At 36.3% G+C, this 20092-nt stretch overlaps 1 protein-coding gene across 3 annotated transcripts; it reads right to left on the bottom strand.

Moving 5' to 3' along the window:
• Positions 1–536: 536 nt before the first annotated feature.
• Positions 537–19185, bottom strand: LOC129954031 (polycomb protein Asx). 3 transcript variants are annotated; one of them, XM_056067660.1, is made up of 8 exons: positions 17887–19182; positions 10245–12785; positions 10103–10177; positions 9596–10032; positions 6426–7493; positions 6104–6352; positions 5887–6034; positions 537–2821 (listed from the first exon to the last, which is right to left on the bottom strand). In XM_056067660.1, the coding sequence occupies exons 2-8, from the start codon at positions 12736–12738 to the stop codon at positions 2565–2567; spliced, it is 4728 nt and encodes a 1575-aa protein (XP_055923635.1). In that variant the 5' UTR covers positions 12739–12785; positions 17887–19182; the 3' UTR covers positions 537–2564. The 3 variants fall into 3 exon arrangements, with proteins under 3 accessions (XP_055923635.1, XP_055923634.1, XP_055923636.1); XM_056067659.1 differs by having other exon boundaries at positions 6104–6367; XM_056067661.1 differs by lacking the exon at positions 537–2821 and having other exon boundaries at positions 5892–6034; positions 6093–6367; positions 17887–19185.
• Between the last annotated feature and the right edge of the window lie 907 nt (positions 19186–20092).

A 20092-nucleotide genomic window follows, 5' to 3' on the forward strand; every position in this document is an offset into this window, starting at 1 on the left:
GGCCTTGAGTCAGCATACTACCGCGGCTGAACGCGCGCCGCCACACCCAACCAACCTCCATCAGGACAAGCGGAACCCGAGATGAACCTCACCAACGACACTATTTTTTTAGCCCCCTTTGTGCCAACAAATGTTTTAGTTTAAGTAATTGTTAAATATTATTTATGTTAGAATCAAGCCAAATGTATATAAATTTTGTATGGCTCAATAAATAAAAATAAAAAAATCGACTATGTGTCTAGTTTCTTCGGTGGGCGTAATCCATTGGATCGCCTGGTCATTAATGCAGCCGTGTCTCTAATCACCACAGCCCCTTGGGACTTGGTATATTATAATGAATTGATTCCTGAAAAAGTTTTCTGTGTACTTCGTTGGTAGAATTTCTATTCCGTAAAAAAAACATTAAGAAGTTTCGTTAATGAAAGTTTGCAGATTCCTAATGATAATTGTTGTTTTTTTCTTTCATTGCTGCATGCTTATAGCAATTGAGCGCAACAGTTGCTAGGATTATAGTTTAGAAAACAAAAAATAGACTAAAAATTTATTTTTCGATTTTTTATTATTTTAATGTCTAATCTTTCACATTAGAATATATTGTTTATATTGAATTTTTATCATTTTTGTAGTTTTTTGTAATTAAGTTCACTTTTTTCACAAATATCGTAACCATAATTCATTTCGACCTCAATAATATTATTCATTCTTCCAATTTAAATTAAAATTAAGTTTTATTTTATATTTAGTTCTTTTTTTTTTCTTTCATTTTCTTAAACAAATATTAAACAAAAAAAACAGAGAGTTTACTGGAAACAGTTAAAAATTACAGAACAGAATATGAAAAAAACAAAACGAGAAATTACAAATTATAGAAAAAAATTAAATAAAAAACTAAACACAACAAAAGTGAATGTATAAAATTTTTATAAAATATTCTACACTACAAATGGTTTTTAATTTATATTCTTTTTTTTTCTCAATTTTTTTGTTTGTTTTGTTTTTCCCCGAATATATTTCTTTTTCATTCATTAATTCCTTAAAAATAAAGAAAAAATAAATTGAAAACGAATGCACTTATAAATTTAAACTTAAATTTAATGCAAATACATAATATTATGTAGAATGATGATGTGTGTTTTATTTATATATAGTTTTTTTTTGTTTTGTTTAATGATTTAAAAGGTGGCAAACTTATAGATATTACAATTATTATTAAAAATAAAAAATAATAAAACAAACAACTAACTTAAACAGAGACATCATTTATGAACATATAAGAGAGAATAGATTGTATTTAAATATATAAAAATATTTATGTTTATTTTACTGTTGCTGGTTTTTGTTTAAAAATAAATTTATTTACAAGAGTGTGTTTTGTGAAGTAAAAAGATAGAAAAAGGAAATAAAACAGGAAGGAAAAGAATTTTATTTACAAATGACTTTTAAAGAGTGATAGATTGACAGAGAGACAGATAGATTGAGAGGGAGAGAAAGAGAGAAAAGAAATTCGAAAGAAGAAATCAGAAAATCAATTTATGTATAACTTTTTGTTTTGTTGTTGTTTTATGGTAAAAAATTGCAATAACTTTTACTATCAGAACTTTAAATTTATGTGTATAAAGTGTGCCTCTAGTTGGTATGTGCGCAAATTAGAGATGTTTTCCTTTTCTTCTTCTTTCTTAAGAATTATAGTAAACATAATTAATTTTATTTTATACAATTTTGCTGCTGCCTAAGTAGTTTTCTTTTTATTTTTGCTATAAAATATTGAAATTTGTTTTAGCTGGGATGGCGATTATAATTCTTTTCTTTTTTTTTAAACAATTAAATAAAAATTAATAAACACGTACAATAGTTCCACGTTGTTTTTCTTTTTTTTTCTTTTTATTATTAATTAAAAATACATACACTAATTTTAAGTGTGAGAGAGAGAGAGAGAATTGATTTAAAACTGATCAGTCATGCAAATCAATTAAATTTTTAACTCGTTTGTCTTAAAGGTTGTTTGATTTTCTTTTGTTTGTTTTACTTTTATTCGTTTTATGTTTAAATATTTACAAGTTTTATACTTTTTCATTTATTATCGTTGAGAAAATCTACGAATAAACATTTACGTCAGTATAGTTTCTACATTTGCGTGTAGTGTATTGTGTTTTGTGGATTTGCGGATTTTTAGTAATACATATTGCAGATTGTTTTTTTTTTTTGTTAATAATTTATTTATATATATGTTTGTATATATATATATATATTTCTATATAACTTCTCGTTTTTATTTATGCCTCAAAATAGCGTCATTAACATAAGTCATACTCACAACATTGGTTGTTATATATATATAACATAATATTACTGAGTAAATATTATAATAAATTGTTTTCTTTTCCATTATTAATTTTTGTTTGTTTTTTCTTTGCACTACATACTATTTTTTTATGTAAAATTTTCTATATTGTTTCGAAGGCAGAGAGACAAATTACAAACGACGACGATGACAACGACGACGACGACGACGGGGGTCCAATAGGAGTAAAAGTAGATATTCCATTGGAAGGGGTATTTTTCTCTCACCTAATGACACAGGACACACATAATTTGGACGCACCCATGCACTCATCATGGCAAAAAGCACCACACTGCTGACAAATTACCATAGCATTAAGGGAGCATGCACAATTCGTTGGTGGGTTATTGCTGTCTGATGATGTGCCTCCGGTGATTCCAACTGTTGCGGCGGTGGTAGTTGTTGTGGTTGTAGCAGAGACAATATAATTGGGCTGTTGGTCGATAATATTCGAGCAAGCGTCGATGTAGGTTATACCGCCTGAAATAAGAACAAATAATAAAATATTATTTAAGTTTAAAGTATTTCCTTATAAACACAATCTGTCCTAGAGTTCAAAGTAAACGCACTGAGTACACATTTTTTCAGAGTGGGTCATCTTTGATCCGATATTGTTTCAGTTTGTATATTTTCAAATCAAACCAAAATGTTGTTTTTTATAAGGGATCTAAAGTTTAAGTATGAATTAACGACAACTTTGTTAAAAAACATAAGTTCCTGTCAACAAACTAGCCTCTAATTCACCTTTTACTCTTGAGTTAACTTAATATTGAAATAAAAGCTATATGTTTGCACTTGTTATTTTTTCTAATCGGCCTGCCATAATTTCTGTTTGATAATTTGTTATATTTTGTTGTGTTGCAATAGAATAAGTTAAAATACAAAATTTAAATATTCAGGAATTCAAAACCAATGTGCACCGACACCTCCTTTTAAACCCTTTCTCCCTTTTCTAGTGCTCACACTTTGTCTTTACAAACATAATAAGGGTAGCAATATCCTCTTGAGTGTGCGCTTATTGTAAAAGAAAAAGTAGAGGGTTTAGCAGCTAATAACGTAAAGACGAAGTACATGCTGTCGTCAGGAAAAAAAACCTACACCACCGACGTTTCGGTCAAAACGTCTATCGACAGATGTAACTTTGAAGTAGTTAAGGACTTTGTCTAACTTGGCTCAGCTATGAATGCAGAAAATAACACCAGAGCTGAGGCAAACGAAGAATTACTCTTGCTAACCGCTGTTTCTTTGAAATAAGAAAGCAATTGAGTAGTAAATTCCTTTTTTGAGCAACTAAAGTGACGCTATACAAGACCCTCATCATTCCTGTTCTGTCTAGAAGCATGGAGTATTACAAAATCGGATGAAAGCACCTTGGGTCGTTTCGAGAAAAAAGTTCTTTGTGTGATACACGGTTCCGTATGCATAAAAGGTGAGTGGGAGTGAAGATTTAACGACAAGCTGTGCAACGACGTAGATTTACCTAAAAGGATGCAAGTACAACGCCTGAGATCACTGAGTCACGTAGAGATCAAGGAAAGTGAGCTCACTCAACTAAGAGTGCGCAACTAGAAACAGCTAGCTAGAGACCGAGCTATTTTCTTGTAGCGCCACCTTAAGTAAGTAAGAAGGGTAGAGGTTAGCTTAGTTAGTTATTGAATCTTAAAATCGAAAATGACTGTGGAAGACTAAAATGACCTCAACTAACTTGTTTTCCGAAAGTCGCGGCGACAGCAAAGTAATGTTAGGTTAAAGGGAATGATGCTATAACCATAGTCTAAAACCGTCTGCAGACTTCTTTTGTTAATCCAATTTTATGTTAGGATTTGTTTCCCAAAGTAGTTCTTCAAGCAATCCAATCGCGAATTGGATGGTTTAAAGACTGGATAGAACTAGCGGAATAGGTGGATGTTAGTCTAAACTACAGTAACCTTGCCTCTTGGAAGCCAACTTTAAATCGCCTAATAGCTCGACTATAGTAGTACCCGTGGAATGATGGTTAGTGCGTTGGACTGTCATGCCAGAGGTCTTGGGTTCGATCCCTGCCTGTGCCACCTAAAGTTTTTTTTCACGGGTACTGCCTCTTGCAAGGAATTGACAAATTCTCCAAGAGTAATTCTTGTCATGAAAAGTGCTTTCTCAAATTTGCCGTTCGGATTCGGCTTAAAACTGTAGGTCCTTCCATCCCTGACAACAGTTCTCGCTCACAGGAATGTTGAGAGCTTTCAGTCACTAGGCCCTAGTTCTCAAACGGACTGTTGCGCCACCCAATTTAATTTTTTAATAGCTGCTCTGGATGAAGCCTCAAGAACACAATACACGGAGCCAGCTAAAAGCTCACTGCACCTCATGATTTACAGTAGACTAGACTACGATCTCAGGGAAAGAAACTACTTCCACGACAAATATACTATCGAACAAATTTCGTTCATGTTCCGGCTAAGAGGAGAACTCTTTAACCTAAACTACATTCCTCACCGTGAGGAATTACCGATTTTATGCAATCTGTGCAACTTCAAGGAGAGCGAGGATGATGAGAGAAAAAAGAAAACTTAGTCTAGGCAGTAACTTTCTTTCAAATACTGATATCACAAGCCTTCTACAGGAAATGGATGTCACAAAGTTATATGCATATTGCAAAATAGTAATTAATTATAGACATCAAATTTAAATGAAACGTTTTAATCTTAAACTGCACTTTCTTTTTAAATTTATATAAAGCTGTACTTTTAGTTTAGATCTTTATATTACTCTTTGGGCCGCTAACATCTTGAATACGCATCACAGTTATGGACTCCTTTGGAAGAGATCTACACAAATAGTTTAGGATCTGTGTAATGCAAATTTATACATTTCCCCATAAGAAGGCTACCATGATCTGATCGTTAACAACTTCCTTTTTAGGAACATCGAATAAATTTCTTAAAAGAGTTGACTCAATATAATTGACATTGACTTTATTAAGCACTGACATGAGTTAATTTTTATGACAGAGAAACATTGGTGTTAAGCGATTTGATAGAGTACAACAATAAAAGTTAGTATCTCCACGGCTACATCAGAAATTGCGATGGTTGTTGTTTATGGGTCAATCAATTCATTTTAATTTCAAAGTATTGATCAGCCGAACATCGTCACATTTTTGTTCAACACTTTACAATCAATTTTTTACAAATTAATTTGGTTACAACTTTATTAACTGGCCTGTAGTTTGTAGGACTTAACTATTTCAATTTTGCCATTTCTCACGATTGTAATATTCAAAATTGTATTGAAACATCTCACTCTCGTTAGCCTTTTCAAAGACCTATACATCATTTGTTTTAATGTTCCTGCCTTTTGCTCATTTGTATGAATGTATATAGCTATGTTAACATTAATGCAAGACTCCTTTTTGAATTGATTTGTCTATGTCAGTAAAATTAAATATAAATTTACGCAATATAAATATTAAATCGATTTCTATCATTCGAACCCTTGCTGGTGACCCTACCTCACCCTTAAACTCGTTTTCTAATTTGATACTCTTTTTGTTTTTAAATATTTACCTTGATTAACAACTCGTCTGACATGAGGAGTAGTTGATGCGGTTATGGTTTGGTGAAGATCATGCATATTTAATGTTTTCGTTATATCTACATCGACCGATGCCGGACGTCCTCGTCCAGTTATTGGTACTCCATTCATTCCCTGAAGCTATATTATTGAATTGAAATTTAATATAAAAACATAGAACTTGCAAATAAAAACTCACAAAATAATTACCTGATTCTGGGATGGAGGCGCACTCGATGCTCTTGGTGCTTGATTATCTGCTGCTCCAACATTAGCTCTATGCACAAAAACATACTGATTGTTGCCATTTTGTTGTTGAATTTCACTCTGATGTGGTTGGGGCATAATACTGGCATGTTGAACAGTCCCCGGTGGTCCATAGACATGACGTATAAGCGTTGGCGATGGCTGCCGGGGAACAAATTTCTTCCGAGGAAATCCCATCCTCGGTCCAATAACCTGTGGGACGGAAATCTATTTGAATTAGTAAACCATTTTTGTATTTAACTAAAAAAATCCAAGTTACACTAACTTTGTAAACTGTGCGTCCAATTGTGGGTAAAGGTGGCGTCACCGCCGCAGCTATACCTTCCTCCGTTTTTATTTGTGGCGATGACGCCGACACTGGAACAACCTGTTGGGAGTTTCCTGCATTCGTTCCAGTGCTGCTTCCCGATGCCAAAATTGCTGACGGTGGTCGAAGCTGCGCAGTGAGATTATGCCTATTGGGACTGTTTTGAATTACAGCCTGACAAATCTGGTAGCTACGTTCCAAATTGACCGCGCCTGGTGGTAGTTTATTGTTAGTAGGCTTCCGACCTTTACCACTGGGAATTTTTGGTCGCTGTTGTGCTATTGTCGAGGGTACTCCGCTGCTAGAGAGAACTTTTATTGTTGCAGGATTCAAATAGGTGGTTGTTGCTGTTGTTGTTGTGGCCCCTGCGACGGTATTAGTTGCAGCAGGACGTTGCATACTGACGGTTATTTGTTTCTGTATGAATTTGCCGGTAGATTGGTGTGGTTGCAATTGCTGTTGATATTGATTAACGGTAGTTGTAGGCGATGAAGGCATCAAGGTATTGCTTTGCTGTTGCTGTTGTGGAAGCTGTTGTTGAATATTTATAAATTGCCGATGCTGGTGTTGTTGTTGTTGCTGCTGCTGTTGTTGTTGGTGTTGTTGTTGTTGATATTGTATTTGAGAGTTCTCTATCGTGTGGTGCTGTTGTTGGGCAGTGGTATAGTGATGAACTCCACTCGAATCAATTACTTTTTTAATTTGTTGTTGTTTTGGTTGTGAATGATTTGTTTGGAATGCGATTTGGTGCTGTTGTTGTTGCTGTTGATGTTGTAATTGTTGTTGCTGTCTTTGTTGCTGCTGTTGGGCATGCATAGTCAACTGGCGATTTTGATGCATTAAAAAATTACCAATAACCTGACCATTTGAATCGAGTAGCAACTTGCCACCTGGTATATGTGATATAGAAGATGGAGCATACATTTTTATATCTGCATTGCTATCGTTCGAATTGCTATTGACTACGGTGCTCGTAACTTCCATTTCAGCAGCAGTCATTGGAACTTCAATTTCTTCGTTTGTTATCTGTTTGTGTAAAATATTAGATTTTTTATTAATTCCTAAAAAGAATTGAATATAAAAAAGTTTTAAAAGGCGGAGAGAGATTTTAATGTTAGTCTATAGGTAGATGCAAGAGATCAATTCAGTTCTATCTTCACAACTAGAGGATTTCCGAAGAGAGATATTGTAGCAACCTTAGTAAGGAGTCTTGTAGTTAATTAGTTTTTAGAAAGTCTTACTTCTCAAAGTATAAAAGTTACCGGGTTTGCTGATGTTATCATTGTTATTAACATAATTCAAAGAGGACTAAGTATAACTAGAAAATGATATCTAGAACTGGGATGAAATATAAATCCCACGAAAATAACTGTAGTACGATTTACTAGGAAAGGAAATCTAATACGTATGAAATCTTTTAGCTTTTCTGAAGAAGTAATCGTTTCTCAAAGAGAGGTTAAATATGTAGGAATCAAGATAAAAGATAGGTTGCAAATTTGTGTCAACCGCTGTCTACGTTACATCCTGAACATACGATGAACTGTGGCTCAGGACTGGGAAAACAAAAGTGGATGTTAATATTGCGCAGAGAAAGTGGCGCTGGATTGGCCATACATTGAGGAAGCCGAACGACAACATAGCAAAGCAGTGCTTTTGATGGAATCCTCGAGGTAGAAGGCGGCCTGAAAGACCAAGAGAAACATGGAGATCATGAAGGAAGCTAGGTCCCAAAACTTGGAGACGTGGTCCCAGCTGAGGTATCGTGCTAGGAATAGAGAGATGGAAGGAACTGGTTGCCGCCCTATGCTCCAGGAGGAGTTAAAGTGCTGCTACTAGCAGCCGGAAATGAGAAAGATAGAACGTGCATTTCTATTGAACAAACATGTCTAGGTTGCTGTTACAAAAGTTACTATGGCACTTATAATCCTGAGATTGATGGACACCATGTGGTTGCATGCATCAAGAGAACCGAGTCTAGGAAATTATTTGATAAAATACAAAAAAAATTGGCATGTCTATAAATCACTGGAGCTCTTTGGAAACCTGAACTGAAGAAGCAGTGGAAGTCATTATCAACGCGACAACTTTGTAGTAGTAGGTAGTCGTAAAAAAATCAAGAGTTAAGGGCGCTTTATTAAGATTTGCCAAGGAGGGAAAGGGGAAGGTTTAAATTGTAGGTTCTACAGAAAGAGCCTTCTAGACATTCCAACAGATGGTATGACTAAAAAATATAACTACAAAACATATTCTTAAACGAACTTACGCTCCCAAAACAAACATCATTAATTGGTATACTGATGGGTCAAGAACATTTCAGAAGACTGGTGTAAGATTTCTTGAGCCTAGAACCAAAGTCTCCATACCGATAAGACGATGCACTAGCATCTTCCGGGCAGAAGTAAACGCCATAGGAAATTGCACAGAATCTAAAATTGAAAGACACTCAAAAACCAATATACTGCTATCAATTCAGATAGCCAAAGCACATTACAAGCAATAACCTCCCATTGAATCAGCTCTAAACTTGTGTTCGTTTAAGTTTTTAGACTAAATCAGATGAGCATGTACAATAAAGTTTCATCCCAGGGTATTGAAGTAGCAGACTCCTTAGCAAAGAGGGAACAACTAAACCGCCAACGGAGTCAAAGCCCTATTGCCTCAAAGGAAAAAATGTGATGTAAAACATGATCAAATCGGAAGGGAAGTATTTGAAAAGAACTGACCCAGACTGATATAAACTAAACTACTAAAATTGCAATAAAAATCTATCCTAGTTTAATTAAAAATAATACGAAATTATTAACAATTCTCCTCAATGGTCGTGAGCATTCTAACCCAATCCCTTAAGGGGCCCAAAAGATATAAAGATCGCAGTGCATCAATACTAAAATTATCAAATCAATGAATGCAAGAGATAAAAAATTTTGCATCGAAAAAACACCCGTGGGATCAAAATTTGATTGTCATTCCGAATCCGTTTGCCATTCAAATCTATGTCTTCATGAGCTGAGTAATTCAACATTTGGTTTATGGACTAAAAGCTTTGTCAATAAGAAAATAAAACTTTTTTTTTTTTGAATCAAGATTCACTAAAGATGGGTTTGTTTTCCACTTAAAAAATGACTTACATCACCAATATCAATACCAAAATCCTGTTGTTCATGGAACATTTCTGGTTTCTGTTGCTGTGACAAATGCTCATCTTCCTTCTTAATTAACGATTCATCCATAATTTGATTGCCTTGATCATTTATGAAATTATTTTGTTCACTCATGAATGTCGAAGCATTTGAATACATCGTATGGTTCATTTTCAATCCGAAATTCCAATCGTGCTGAACATGATGAAACATATTTTCCCGTGTCTGAGCCTCTTCCAAACTTGGCGATGGAGGTGGATGTGATTGTGTAGTTGCCATTACCATAAGTGGTGATGTTCTACCAGCACCGCCTTGTGCAGAGCACTGTGATGATGTTATAGACGCTTCAGAAGAATTACTTGCTGTTTCAATGGCTAGATGTTTATTTTGCTCGTAGACATTTTCGCAGTCTTGAGCTATCATTACTTTAAAAGGAGAAAAATAAAATAAAAGTTAGAATACTCGCCAGCAAAGGACACAACAAATAAGTTTTACCGTGGTCAAGAGAACTAAATAGATCACTTTCAGAGATTTCTTTCGGTACTGCAATTTCCATGTTATTGATAACTTCTAAAAGAAAAACAAAATTTAATACCAACAAATAATGAGACATTCAAAACTACAAAAAAAAACTTACCTCCACTTTCTGTACTAACTTCCCCTGATTCCAAAACGTAATTTTCGGCGTCTGCAAACTTCTGCTCTATTGGATCGTCTTCATCTAATGTACCGGCTGCTGCTTGGGCGATTCGTGCCCTTATCGCAACCCCGATGTTATCACAGGTACTAATGCTGGTATTGCTTTCGTCACAACTCACACCACCGCCGTTGCAATCGATAAGGTTATTGCTGTTGCTATCGTGTTCGTCGGTGCACGTAAGCATGGCTCCTACGCCACTGCTATTCGCCAAGTCTGAAACAATAAACTGATCTACCATTGCACTGGGTATTTGCATCGCTGCCGCCGAGGACTCTCCTACAATCGACGAATGCTGCTGCTGTTGTTGTTGTTGCATTTGTTGCTCTAAATGCTCTTGTTGTAGTCTTCGTGAGAAAGTACTAAACAGACTATCCTGAAAGTTGAAAGCATTGGCGGATACCTGCGCATGAAATGCTCCATCGGGCCCAACAACATCAGCAACTATAGTTGGAACTAAGTTCGAAGTGTCAGTGGTATCATTGGGAGTGTCCAGGCCACAATTGTTGAAAGGAAAATCATCTCCAAGATTCGACAAGCCTCCGGTGGTTTCTTCAGCATTAGCTGCCTCTTGTTGTTCAGCATTCTCTTCGTTGGTAGTCATCTCCAAAACATTAGAAATAAGTAGCTCCTCTTCCGGATCCAGCCGATTTGAGTCGATGTCTGATTTGGGAGAATCCACCACTGATTCATCTATAATTTCTTCACTTTCACTGGGTTGTGGTGGAGGTGGCGGTGGTTCAGGCGCTTCAGCTTCAGATTCAAATTTGATCTGTTTGCTTTCGGCGAATGTGGGGCTAGTCGAGGATCGTTTGCGAGTTCTCTTGGGCGAAGGCTGTTTGGGTAAGACAACCTGCTCCTGTTCCTCCTCCTCCGCCGCCGCCGCAGTAATCACTTCTCCGCCGAAAAGAATCAGTTGTTGCTGTTGTTGTTGGTCTAATTCAACATCATCGACGCAGCTTTTATTGCCATTCGAGGCAAATTCATCACTCTGTGCTGGAGATTCTTCAGTCTGTGGTTTATCACTGGGTGTTGTGGATTTTGAGAATATGGTGCTCCTCGTCATAGAATCCACTTCATCTTTCATTTTGCTGTCTATTCTGCATTCTATAATAGATTTGGGTTCGGCTTTGATGATTGGCGGCCGTAAGATGCTGCTCGTCGTTGTTGACAATGAAGACAGCGTCGAGATAGTTGATGAAGTGGATAACGACGAAGGTGATGTTGACGAGGTAACATCAGCTGATGTGCAGGTTTCAGACCTCATGCCCAGTGCTGTTTTGCTAGAAGATTTTCCAAATTTGATTGTCGTCGTCGTTGTAGATAATGATGGGGTGTTTTCGTCAGACGAAGTTGAACTTGTTTTGTATCGCCTGCTCGATATTTTATCTCCCCAAATTGGTTCGAAATGTTTCAGCTTCCATGGGTCTAGTTTGTTCTTCTCCTTCTCGGCTTCGGATTTCAGTTTGACTTGGTTTTCGGGTGTGAATTCACCTTCGGAAAGCCGCTCCCGCCATTCCAGACATGCGCGGGCAAAGAATTCATTATTTAGACTCGACGGACCTAGGCGAACAGCGCCGAGGGCAGCGTCGGATGTTTCTACTGCTGCCGCTCGATCAACGCTCGGCAGTAGTTGAATCAAGTTGTACTGATAAAGAGCTGGCAGGAGGGAAAAAGTTTGCTTATTGAGCAGCGCACGCAGATTTGTGCTCGCCAGAATCGAGTCTGGTGTCTCTAAATCGATTTTTCCATCTTTTGTTTGTTCAATTTGTGCTGCTGTGGACATTTTTTTGTTGGATCGCCTTCGGGGCTTCAAACTGAAGCCCGGTATTGAGGCGAGTACCTCACGCATAGTAGACGCTTGCATTTGAGCTGTTGTGCTGGGTATGCTGCGTAAAGATATTGTCGTTGTCGAGGATGTGGATGGTGTTGATGTTGACGATGATGATGATGAAGATGTGGCCATACTGTTCTTTGTTCGACATTGACTGCTAGTAATAGATTGTGAAGTAACGGGCGCTGGCTTCTTTTCCGGAATAGGCTTCACAATTATTCGGGGTATATGCCTTCGCAGGCTATGCGTGTGCTTGACCAATTTAGCCGGCGCTATGTGATGATGATGATGAGATGATGGACTTCCTGCCGCCAATGGGGGCGGTGAGTCAAGAGCAAGTGGATCACATTCGACTTCGTTGCTAGAGCAGGGCGGTGGCGTTACATATTTTGCAGATGAGGTATGCAATTTGTGCTTAACCGAGGGGAAAATGATTGACGCCGTTGAAAGGAAATGTTGCTTAGCTGCTCCTGATGATGAATGATTCGATGTGGAGGTTGAATTGGAGTGGAGTTGGATTTTTTGGAATGAGTCGTTGCTGGTGGTGATGAGTTTTTCATGGCTTCGTGGGAATTGATCTGGAGTTACATCACACTCCATGATTGTTTTTATAATTTGTTTGCAATGTTTGGAGTTAATTAGTTTTTCTGAAATTAAAAAATAAATATATTTTAATTATAAATATTAAATGTTTGTAAACAAAGTCTAATTAAGTTCATGGGGCAAATACAATTGTTTAGACTTCTTCGCTCATTAAGTGCATAGTCATAGAACTCCCTTAACTAGAGAATAGTCTTTAAACCTTTCAATATTAAACAGAAATTTAGATATTGAGCTTTTTTGAATTACAAATTGTAATTGCTAAGAATTTAATAGAAGGGTTCCATAAATTAATAATAATATAATTCTAATTTGTGTTAATCCAAAATGTACCTCAATGAAAGTTAACACAATTAATGACCATTTCAGAAACGTGATAAGAATCAAAAATGATTTATGGAGGACCAAAAATTAATGAGGAATAAAAAGTAAATAAGATACTGAAATATTCCACCGGAATTATGAATATAGAAATTGAAAAATCATAAGAAGTTTTATTTAAAAGAAATAAGTTCATGAACAAACATAATCTCAAAGAGTCTAATATGATGTTTTCTTTCAAACTTTAAAAGGTTACATCTCAAAAACCTTACATGCTTAAACCAATTTCTATGGAATGCATTAACTTAACAAGTAATTTATGACACCTGCATAATATGTGGCCTCAGCAAGGCAGTCCTAGAAGAATATAAGCTGGTATAAAAATGAACTAATAAAAATGGGTAAGTACATCGGCTCCGGCGGCGGACCGTTCGCTTTAAGGCTTTTTTATGGAGCTACGTTAAATAATGAATATTTTTAATTTTACTTTTTTGTATAATTTACAGTCATTCAAGGAGTTTTAAATATCATTTATATGTTAATATTAAAACACATAACGAGCAGTAGGAAAATAAGGAAAGATTTAAAAGGAGTTGACCTTGAAGTTTTGAATATCAAAATGGGAAAAGCATTCCTCGATGTGGGGTTAAAAATAGAATCTCTATAATTGACAGTACGTTCGAAAATAATCTCAACTCAACACTTTGAGTATTACAACAGAATTATTTAAGGAATGGAATGCAACTGGCTAATTCCAGAGAATATTGTTTTTAAAAATATCCATAAAAGTCCTAAGGCCATAAAACATTTCGACGGTGTTCGCTAGCTAAGTATAGCTTATCATTTTCAAAACCGTTTTTATAATTCTATCCAAGAGACCTTTTTTTTGGTACACCTGCACAGGCATCCGAGTAGGTTTCAAGTTTGGGACGAATAAAGGGTTTGTAAATTACATCAAAATTATGGATGTTTTACATTATAGTTTCTTTCAAGTACATACTTTTCGATTTATATAATTGTTAGGCTTGCAATACAACATCTGTCATCAAGAAATGACCTACAACACTGACGTCTCAGTCAAAACGTCATTATCGAGAGACGAAAGTTTAAGGTAGTTAAGGACATCGTCTACCTAGGCTTCGCTATGAACGCAGAAAACAACACGAGCGCTGTGATCGAATGAAGAATGACTCTTGCTAAGCGCAGAAAGACAGAGTGTGGTAAGGTATTCCACATACGCGTAGTACGGCTAAAGAGCGAATCTCTGTATTTGACAGTACGGACGAAGTTGGACTAGAGGGTACACTGATGAGCATTCCTAGAAGCGCGAGTATTACGGTTAAACTGTTTAAGAGGAGGAATACAGCAGACTATTTCACTAGAGCATAAACCGTTAAAATAACGGTAAAAAAGGGTGAGACAGAAACCTTTCGACGATGTTTAAGCGAAGTAAATGAACTTATGATGATATTATCACCTATCAATTTAAATGCTCTACGTTCAATACTATCTGAGAGGCTTTAGTAAGTTGCAAGAGCACCAGCCCAGAGATGGGAGTTATACTTAAGCTTTGGACGTCTATAAGTCTTGTAGATAAGAGCCAGATCAGGAGATGTGAAACATTTCTTGCATCGAACAAGGAAACCCAAACACCTTGCGGCATTTTTGGCGTCATCGCGTATGTGATCGTTCCACAAGAGGTGGTTGGGGATACACATACCGAGAATATCAAGATGTTCAGTCTCCTCAATGCAAGTGCCATCCATGAATAATGTCAAAAGGGTGTATATCTCGCTTTAACGATACAAGACAGCATTGGGTTTTTGAAGCATTAAATTCCACGCGGTTTTTTAATCCCCATTGAACAATGCTGTTAAGGTCGGAATTTAATGAGTTTATCATCTTTTGTCGTTGCAGTTCCACATCCGAAGAAGAGGGATGTGAGTCTGAAAAGCTAAGAGTACTATCGTCAGCGAAACAATGTATTGGATTAGATGCTTCAGACAGGAGATCATTTATAAAAATGAGAGAGTGTTTGAGATAGAACAGAGCCCTGGGGCACACCAGCATTTGTTTTATGGTTTTCAGACTTGAATCCATCCAATGCTACTTGTATTGAACGATCCGAAAGCACGCATTTTCGATAAGAGAGCCTGATGCCCTATCAAATGCCTTTGAAATATAAATATACTTTCTCCAAAGCGATGTAAAGAGTTGCTCTACTATTCGGTGAGATTAACCATGAGATCACCAGTGGACCTATTGCTTCAAAAGCCGTACTGTCGGTGATTAAAAAGCTTCCGTTCTTCAAGATATTTCTTGAGGTGATAATTTATCAGCATTTCCATGACATGACCTGGAAAGAAGGGACGTAAGTGGACAATATAAAGAGGGAGAGGAGGACACGCTATTTTTAGGGACAGGCTGGACAAATGCAGTTTTTCATCCACTCGGAAAGAGACCAGTAGAATAGGATAGATGGAAAAGCGTACGTAGTGGTTTTGCCAGCCGGGCCAGCGGATTTGTGAATGTCAAGATCTTTTAGTACTGTAGCAACTGTACGAGTGCGAAAGAAGAGTTGTCCCATAGAAACGATTACGCTTTCATGTACAGGAAGAGTTATTTCAATCGTGCTTACAAAAGGAGTGTCATTGGAAACGAGCGTAGGATCTGTCCATGACTTAGTGTTGCGCACATTTTTTACAAATGACCAGAAATTTGTACTAACTTTGGGACATTGTAGTAATTTTTGCCGTAATTTCTGGTCAATCAAAAATGTAATGTGTCGTATATGTCGGTTACAAGTCTTTCTAGCTTGTTTAAACTTGTTCCGGTTTTTCTCAGTAGGGTTGGCTTTATAAATCCGGAAACTTATGTACATCTTTGATCCTAATAACCTCTTTACAACTCGAATCAACCCATGAGTTTTCTTCAGGTTTGATAGATTTTACCCTATTGGGGATAAAATTTCTCATTCCACAAACAATTAAGTCTGTAACCATATCTGCGCTGGAATCCACCTCACTATCGAGGAAGCATAGTGACCAGTTAAAGTTCCTGAAGACGTCGTTGAGACCGTTCCAGTTGACTTTCGAATATTGCCATACGGTTCTGGTTGGGTTTTTCTCTTTAACTGGGTTTTTTTGGCATGAGAAATTAGCAGATACGACACAATGGTCTGATGTGCCTAGAGGTGATAATACACTAAACGCATATTTATTAGGATCAGAGGTAAGAAACAAGTCTAGATTGTTCGCGGACTGACCTGCACGTAAGGAATCCTAGTTGGCTCGTCAACTAACTGAGTCAGATGATAATAAATAAATAAATTGGGTGGCGCAACAGTCCGTTTGAGAACTAGGGCCTAGTCACTGACAATTCTCAACCATTCCTGTGTGCGAGTACTGTTGTCAGTAATGGAAGGGACCTACAGTTTTAAGCCGAATCCGAACGGCAAATTTGAGAAAGCAATTTCATAACAAGAATTAATATTGGAGAATTTGTCAATTCCACGCAAGAGGCAGTACCCATGAAGGTGATTTAACTCAGCAAAAATCCCGACATATTTTCCTTCGGATGTTGTCTGCCCAGAATAGCGCAGCCACGAAGAATTGTGTGCATTAAAATCGCCCGTAACAACGATCTCACGGAAAAGGGGATTAAATTCTCTGGATAAAGTCAGACAGTCATCGAATTCGTTATTCGCTATTCAGACTTGGGCTACGATAAATAAAACATGCGTGAATGATGCGCCTTTGGACGGTGAATTTAAACCACATATAATTAAAATTTGTGTTGGTGCACTGACCATATTGTGGAAGAAGTACATATACGGCTGGACCATGGTGAGAAAAGAATAAAGGCACTAAACTCCTAGTGGTCAGTGGTTTCACCAACCTGAGTTTAGCTTAGTGCCAAAACAGCTGGCCTGTTCAAAACATTATGAACGTATGCAGCATGGACATTTTTCCTAAGCCCACGAATGTTACTATACTGAACACAAAACTTACCAACCATCACAATACACATTCAAAAATAGTTTTCAATATTTTTGTTTGGCATACCTACATTGAACTGATTTTGCTTTCTAAAGATCTCATAATAAAGATTCAAAATTTACAATGAAGGATACAACTATCACTATTGATTAATATTTTAAAAAGATCAACCACAAACGTAATCAAAAACAATTGTTCTAAACTACCAACTTAAAATTTTCATTATATGGAATAATTTGGAATTATGAGATCTTTGAAATACAAGATAAATTTATAACTTAGTGGTACTCTGAATTATTGAACTGATCCCGCAAATTCTGCTGGCTACTTTCCCTCCTGATAAACGATACAATTTTATCTGGCTTAAGCAATATTGAAATTTGTACAACAATTTATTGGATATTACATTCCCAATACCGGGTTTTCCATAAAAGAGCCAACAAGTAGTCCAATAAGAAATCTCAAACCAAAACCTAACATAGTCAAGAACAACAAAAATAATGTGTACCAAAAAATAAGTCAGAAATGTTCATACTTAAGGGCTAACTTTGTACTTATATTCGTTTGCTTTGAAAACGCAACTACTACAAAACTACATCATAAATTGTGGGCGGGCATTGAAGATCGTCTTCAACTTGATAAAATAGGTATAGGTAAGTTCATGATGGGCCATTGCACGGACATGAGGAATAAATATAAAAGGTTGCTTGCTTTTGGTACACTTAGTATCTACCTATATAGGAATTACGAGTAGGTACCTATATAGGTACAATAAACAATGAAGAATAAAATAAAAATAAAAGAAGTGTAAAACAATTTTCCAACCCACCTTATGCAAATGGCACATTCTCCACCTCCTACTTCTCCTTCTTCTTCTTTTTCGAAGCAGCAGCCAGTACTCTGACTCCGACTCTGACTCTAACTACGACTACGACTCCGCCACGAACCAAAATAAGATCCAAACAATAAAAAAGTCTCTTGTTCTGCTGCTGCTGGTGGTGTTCTGCCTTCGCCTTCTGCCTCCTACCTTCTGCGTACCAAGTAGGAACACTCACTCACTCTTGTAAACACAACAACAACAAAAAGAAAAACACAAGCAAAAAAGCAATGTGGAGGAAAATTCTCTCTAATTCTTCTTCCTTCGCGGATCAATGAAAATTAGGTTTTTATTTAACAAAACCCGAGTAATAAAACTTCAAATATTAAAATTGAGATTAGGATTAGGACAAACTACCATCCGTGGGATGCGCGGAGCTCCTTTGTCATTGTTTTTATTTCTCTACAAAGGAAACAAAAAACCTTTTTTTATCTAGTTTTGTTTTTTTTTTATTTTTATTTTCTTTCATTCGCTAAGCACAAATTGTTGTTTCGGTTGTTGAATTTTCGATCGACGAGGGGTACACTGTACACCGTCCAGCGTACACGGAACGGACAACGGGCAACGTACGGACCAACGACGGAATACGGGAATACACTTCCACTCTTTATTTTTTGTGATTGAGAAAATGAGCCTCCCTTCGACGTTCTACTCTGGCTCAAGCTCTGGCTCCGGAGCTGGAGCTGGAGAATGTGATATTTTTTCGCAAAACAACAAATCTATGTACACAAACTTTTCATTATGAACTTTTTTTTCCTTTCTTTTTTGATAATTCTTGTATTTTGGTAGGAACAAACTTTATGTACACGCGTATTAATTTAAACAAATCATTGGAATTTATTGTTTTCTAATTTATTGGTTAAAGAATTAAAATTAAATTTACAAAATTTTCATCTTCGAAGTTTTGATTTTGACAGAAAAAGAAATGGGAAAAAATTCATATATATATATTTTTGGGATGAGTGCGAGAAAAACTGAGAACAAATGATAAGTTTTTGTCTCTTTTTTTATGTCATTTGCAAGCTAAAAATAATTGAATTTTGTAAATTTTCGGATGCATTGAAGTTAATTTAACATTCGCACTTTGCTTTAACATTTACAATTGATTGAATTTCGGTTTTCTAATAAAATAATTTAAGAGTTTTTGGAATTTAATACATTTTTCGCACATTGCACAGACTTTTCTCCGTCGTACACTTTTTTAGGTTTTTTTCTTTACATTCTTTCGGAGATTATTTTTTTTGTTTTATTTTTTTATTCGTTCTGTTCGAAAATAAAAGGGAATTTCGAAAGAATGCTTGTTTGTTTTTTTGGCAACCAGGGTGCGCTTCACGGTGACAGATAGGTTTGTTTAGATTAAGGTGGGCTTGTATTGTATGGTGGCGGAGAATTTGGAAGAATTAGCTTGGTTGATTTAAGCACTATTCACATGAGCACAACGAATAAACGAATATTCGTCGATTTTGACATTTCTTTCACATGAGAGTTTTTAATTCGTCGCGAAAGAAGTTTTACTTTGACAAGAATGAAGACAACAATGATTTTTTTATGTTAAGTAAGCGCGATTATTTTATTCGTTGCCAGTGTGTATAATGAGGAACGCGAATAAAGTATGACAATTTTTTTCGTGACGAATAAATTTGTTGTGTTAAATGTATTAATATATGATATTGAAAAGTAAAAGTATGCATCATAAATCAAATAGAAACTATATTGCTATCGTTTTGTTAAGAATTTGTGTGGAAATATGTCTTTAAACGTATATAAACTCACATTTTGTAATTCATTCGTCGTTCGTTGGTTGCGCTCATGTGAATATTGCTTTATTTCCAATTTTGACGGTGTCCACATTGGTCGTTTTTGTGGAGGCTTTTTTGAGGTCTAAAAAATCCCATCTTCTTTGAGGTTATGTTAGGTTAGGTTAAAGTGGCTGCGGATTCGAAATCCACACACTAAGGCCAAAAGAGAACTCCCACTGTGATACCACATGAATCTAAAGAATTACTTCCCACTAGTCGAACCATTTTGAGCTTTTTATAAAGCGAGGAGATATTTGATATCCTTTTTAGCTATAGTTCACTGGGATTATCAAAAGAATATTCTCTTAGATGAAGTTTACGTCTTAGTGAAAGAGCAGGGCTAGTGCAGAGAAGGTGAG

Source organism: Eupeodes corollae, chromosome 1 (genome assembly GCF_945859685.1).
Source record: "Eupeodes corollae chromosome 1, idEupCoro1.1, whole genome shotgun sequence".
NCBI lineage: Eukaryota > Metazoa > Arthropoda > Insecta > Diptera > Syrphidae > Eupeodes > Eupeodes corollae.

Coding starts and splice junctions, on each gene's coding strand:
- LOC129954031 (XM_056067659.1), bottom strand. CDS start 12,738: ATGGAGTGTGATGTAACTCCAGATCAATTCCCACGAAGCCATGAAAAA. Junction 7,494..9,595: donor TTGGTATTGATATTGGTGAT/GTAAGTCATTTT, acceptor TTACACAAACAG/ATAACAAACGAAGAAATTGA. Junction 6,368..6,425: donor TTGGACGCACAGTTTACAAA/GTTAGTGTAACT, acceptor TAATTCAAATAG/ATTTCCGTCCCACAGGTTAT.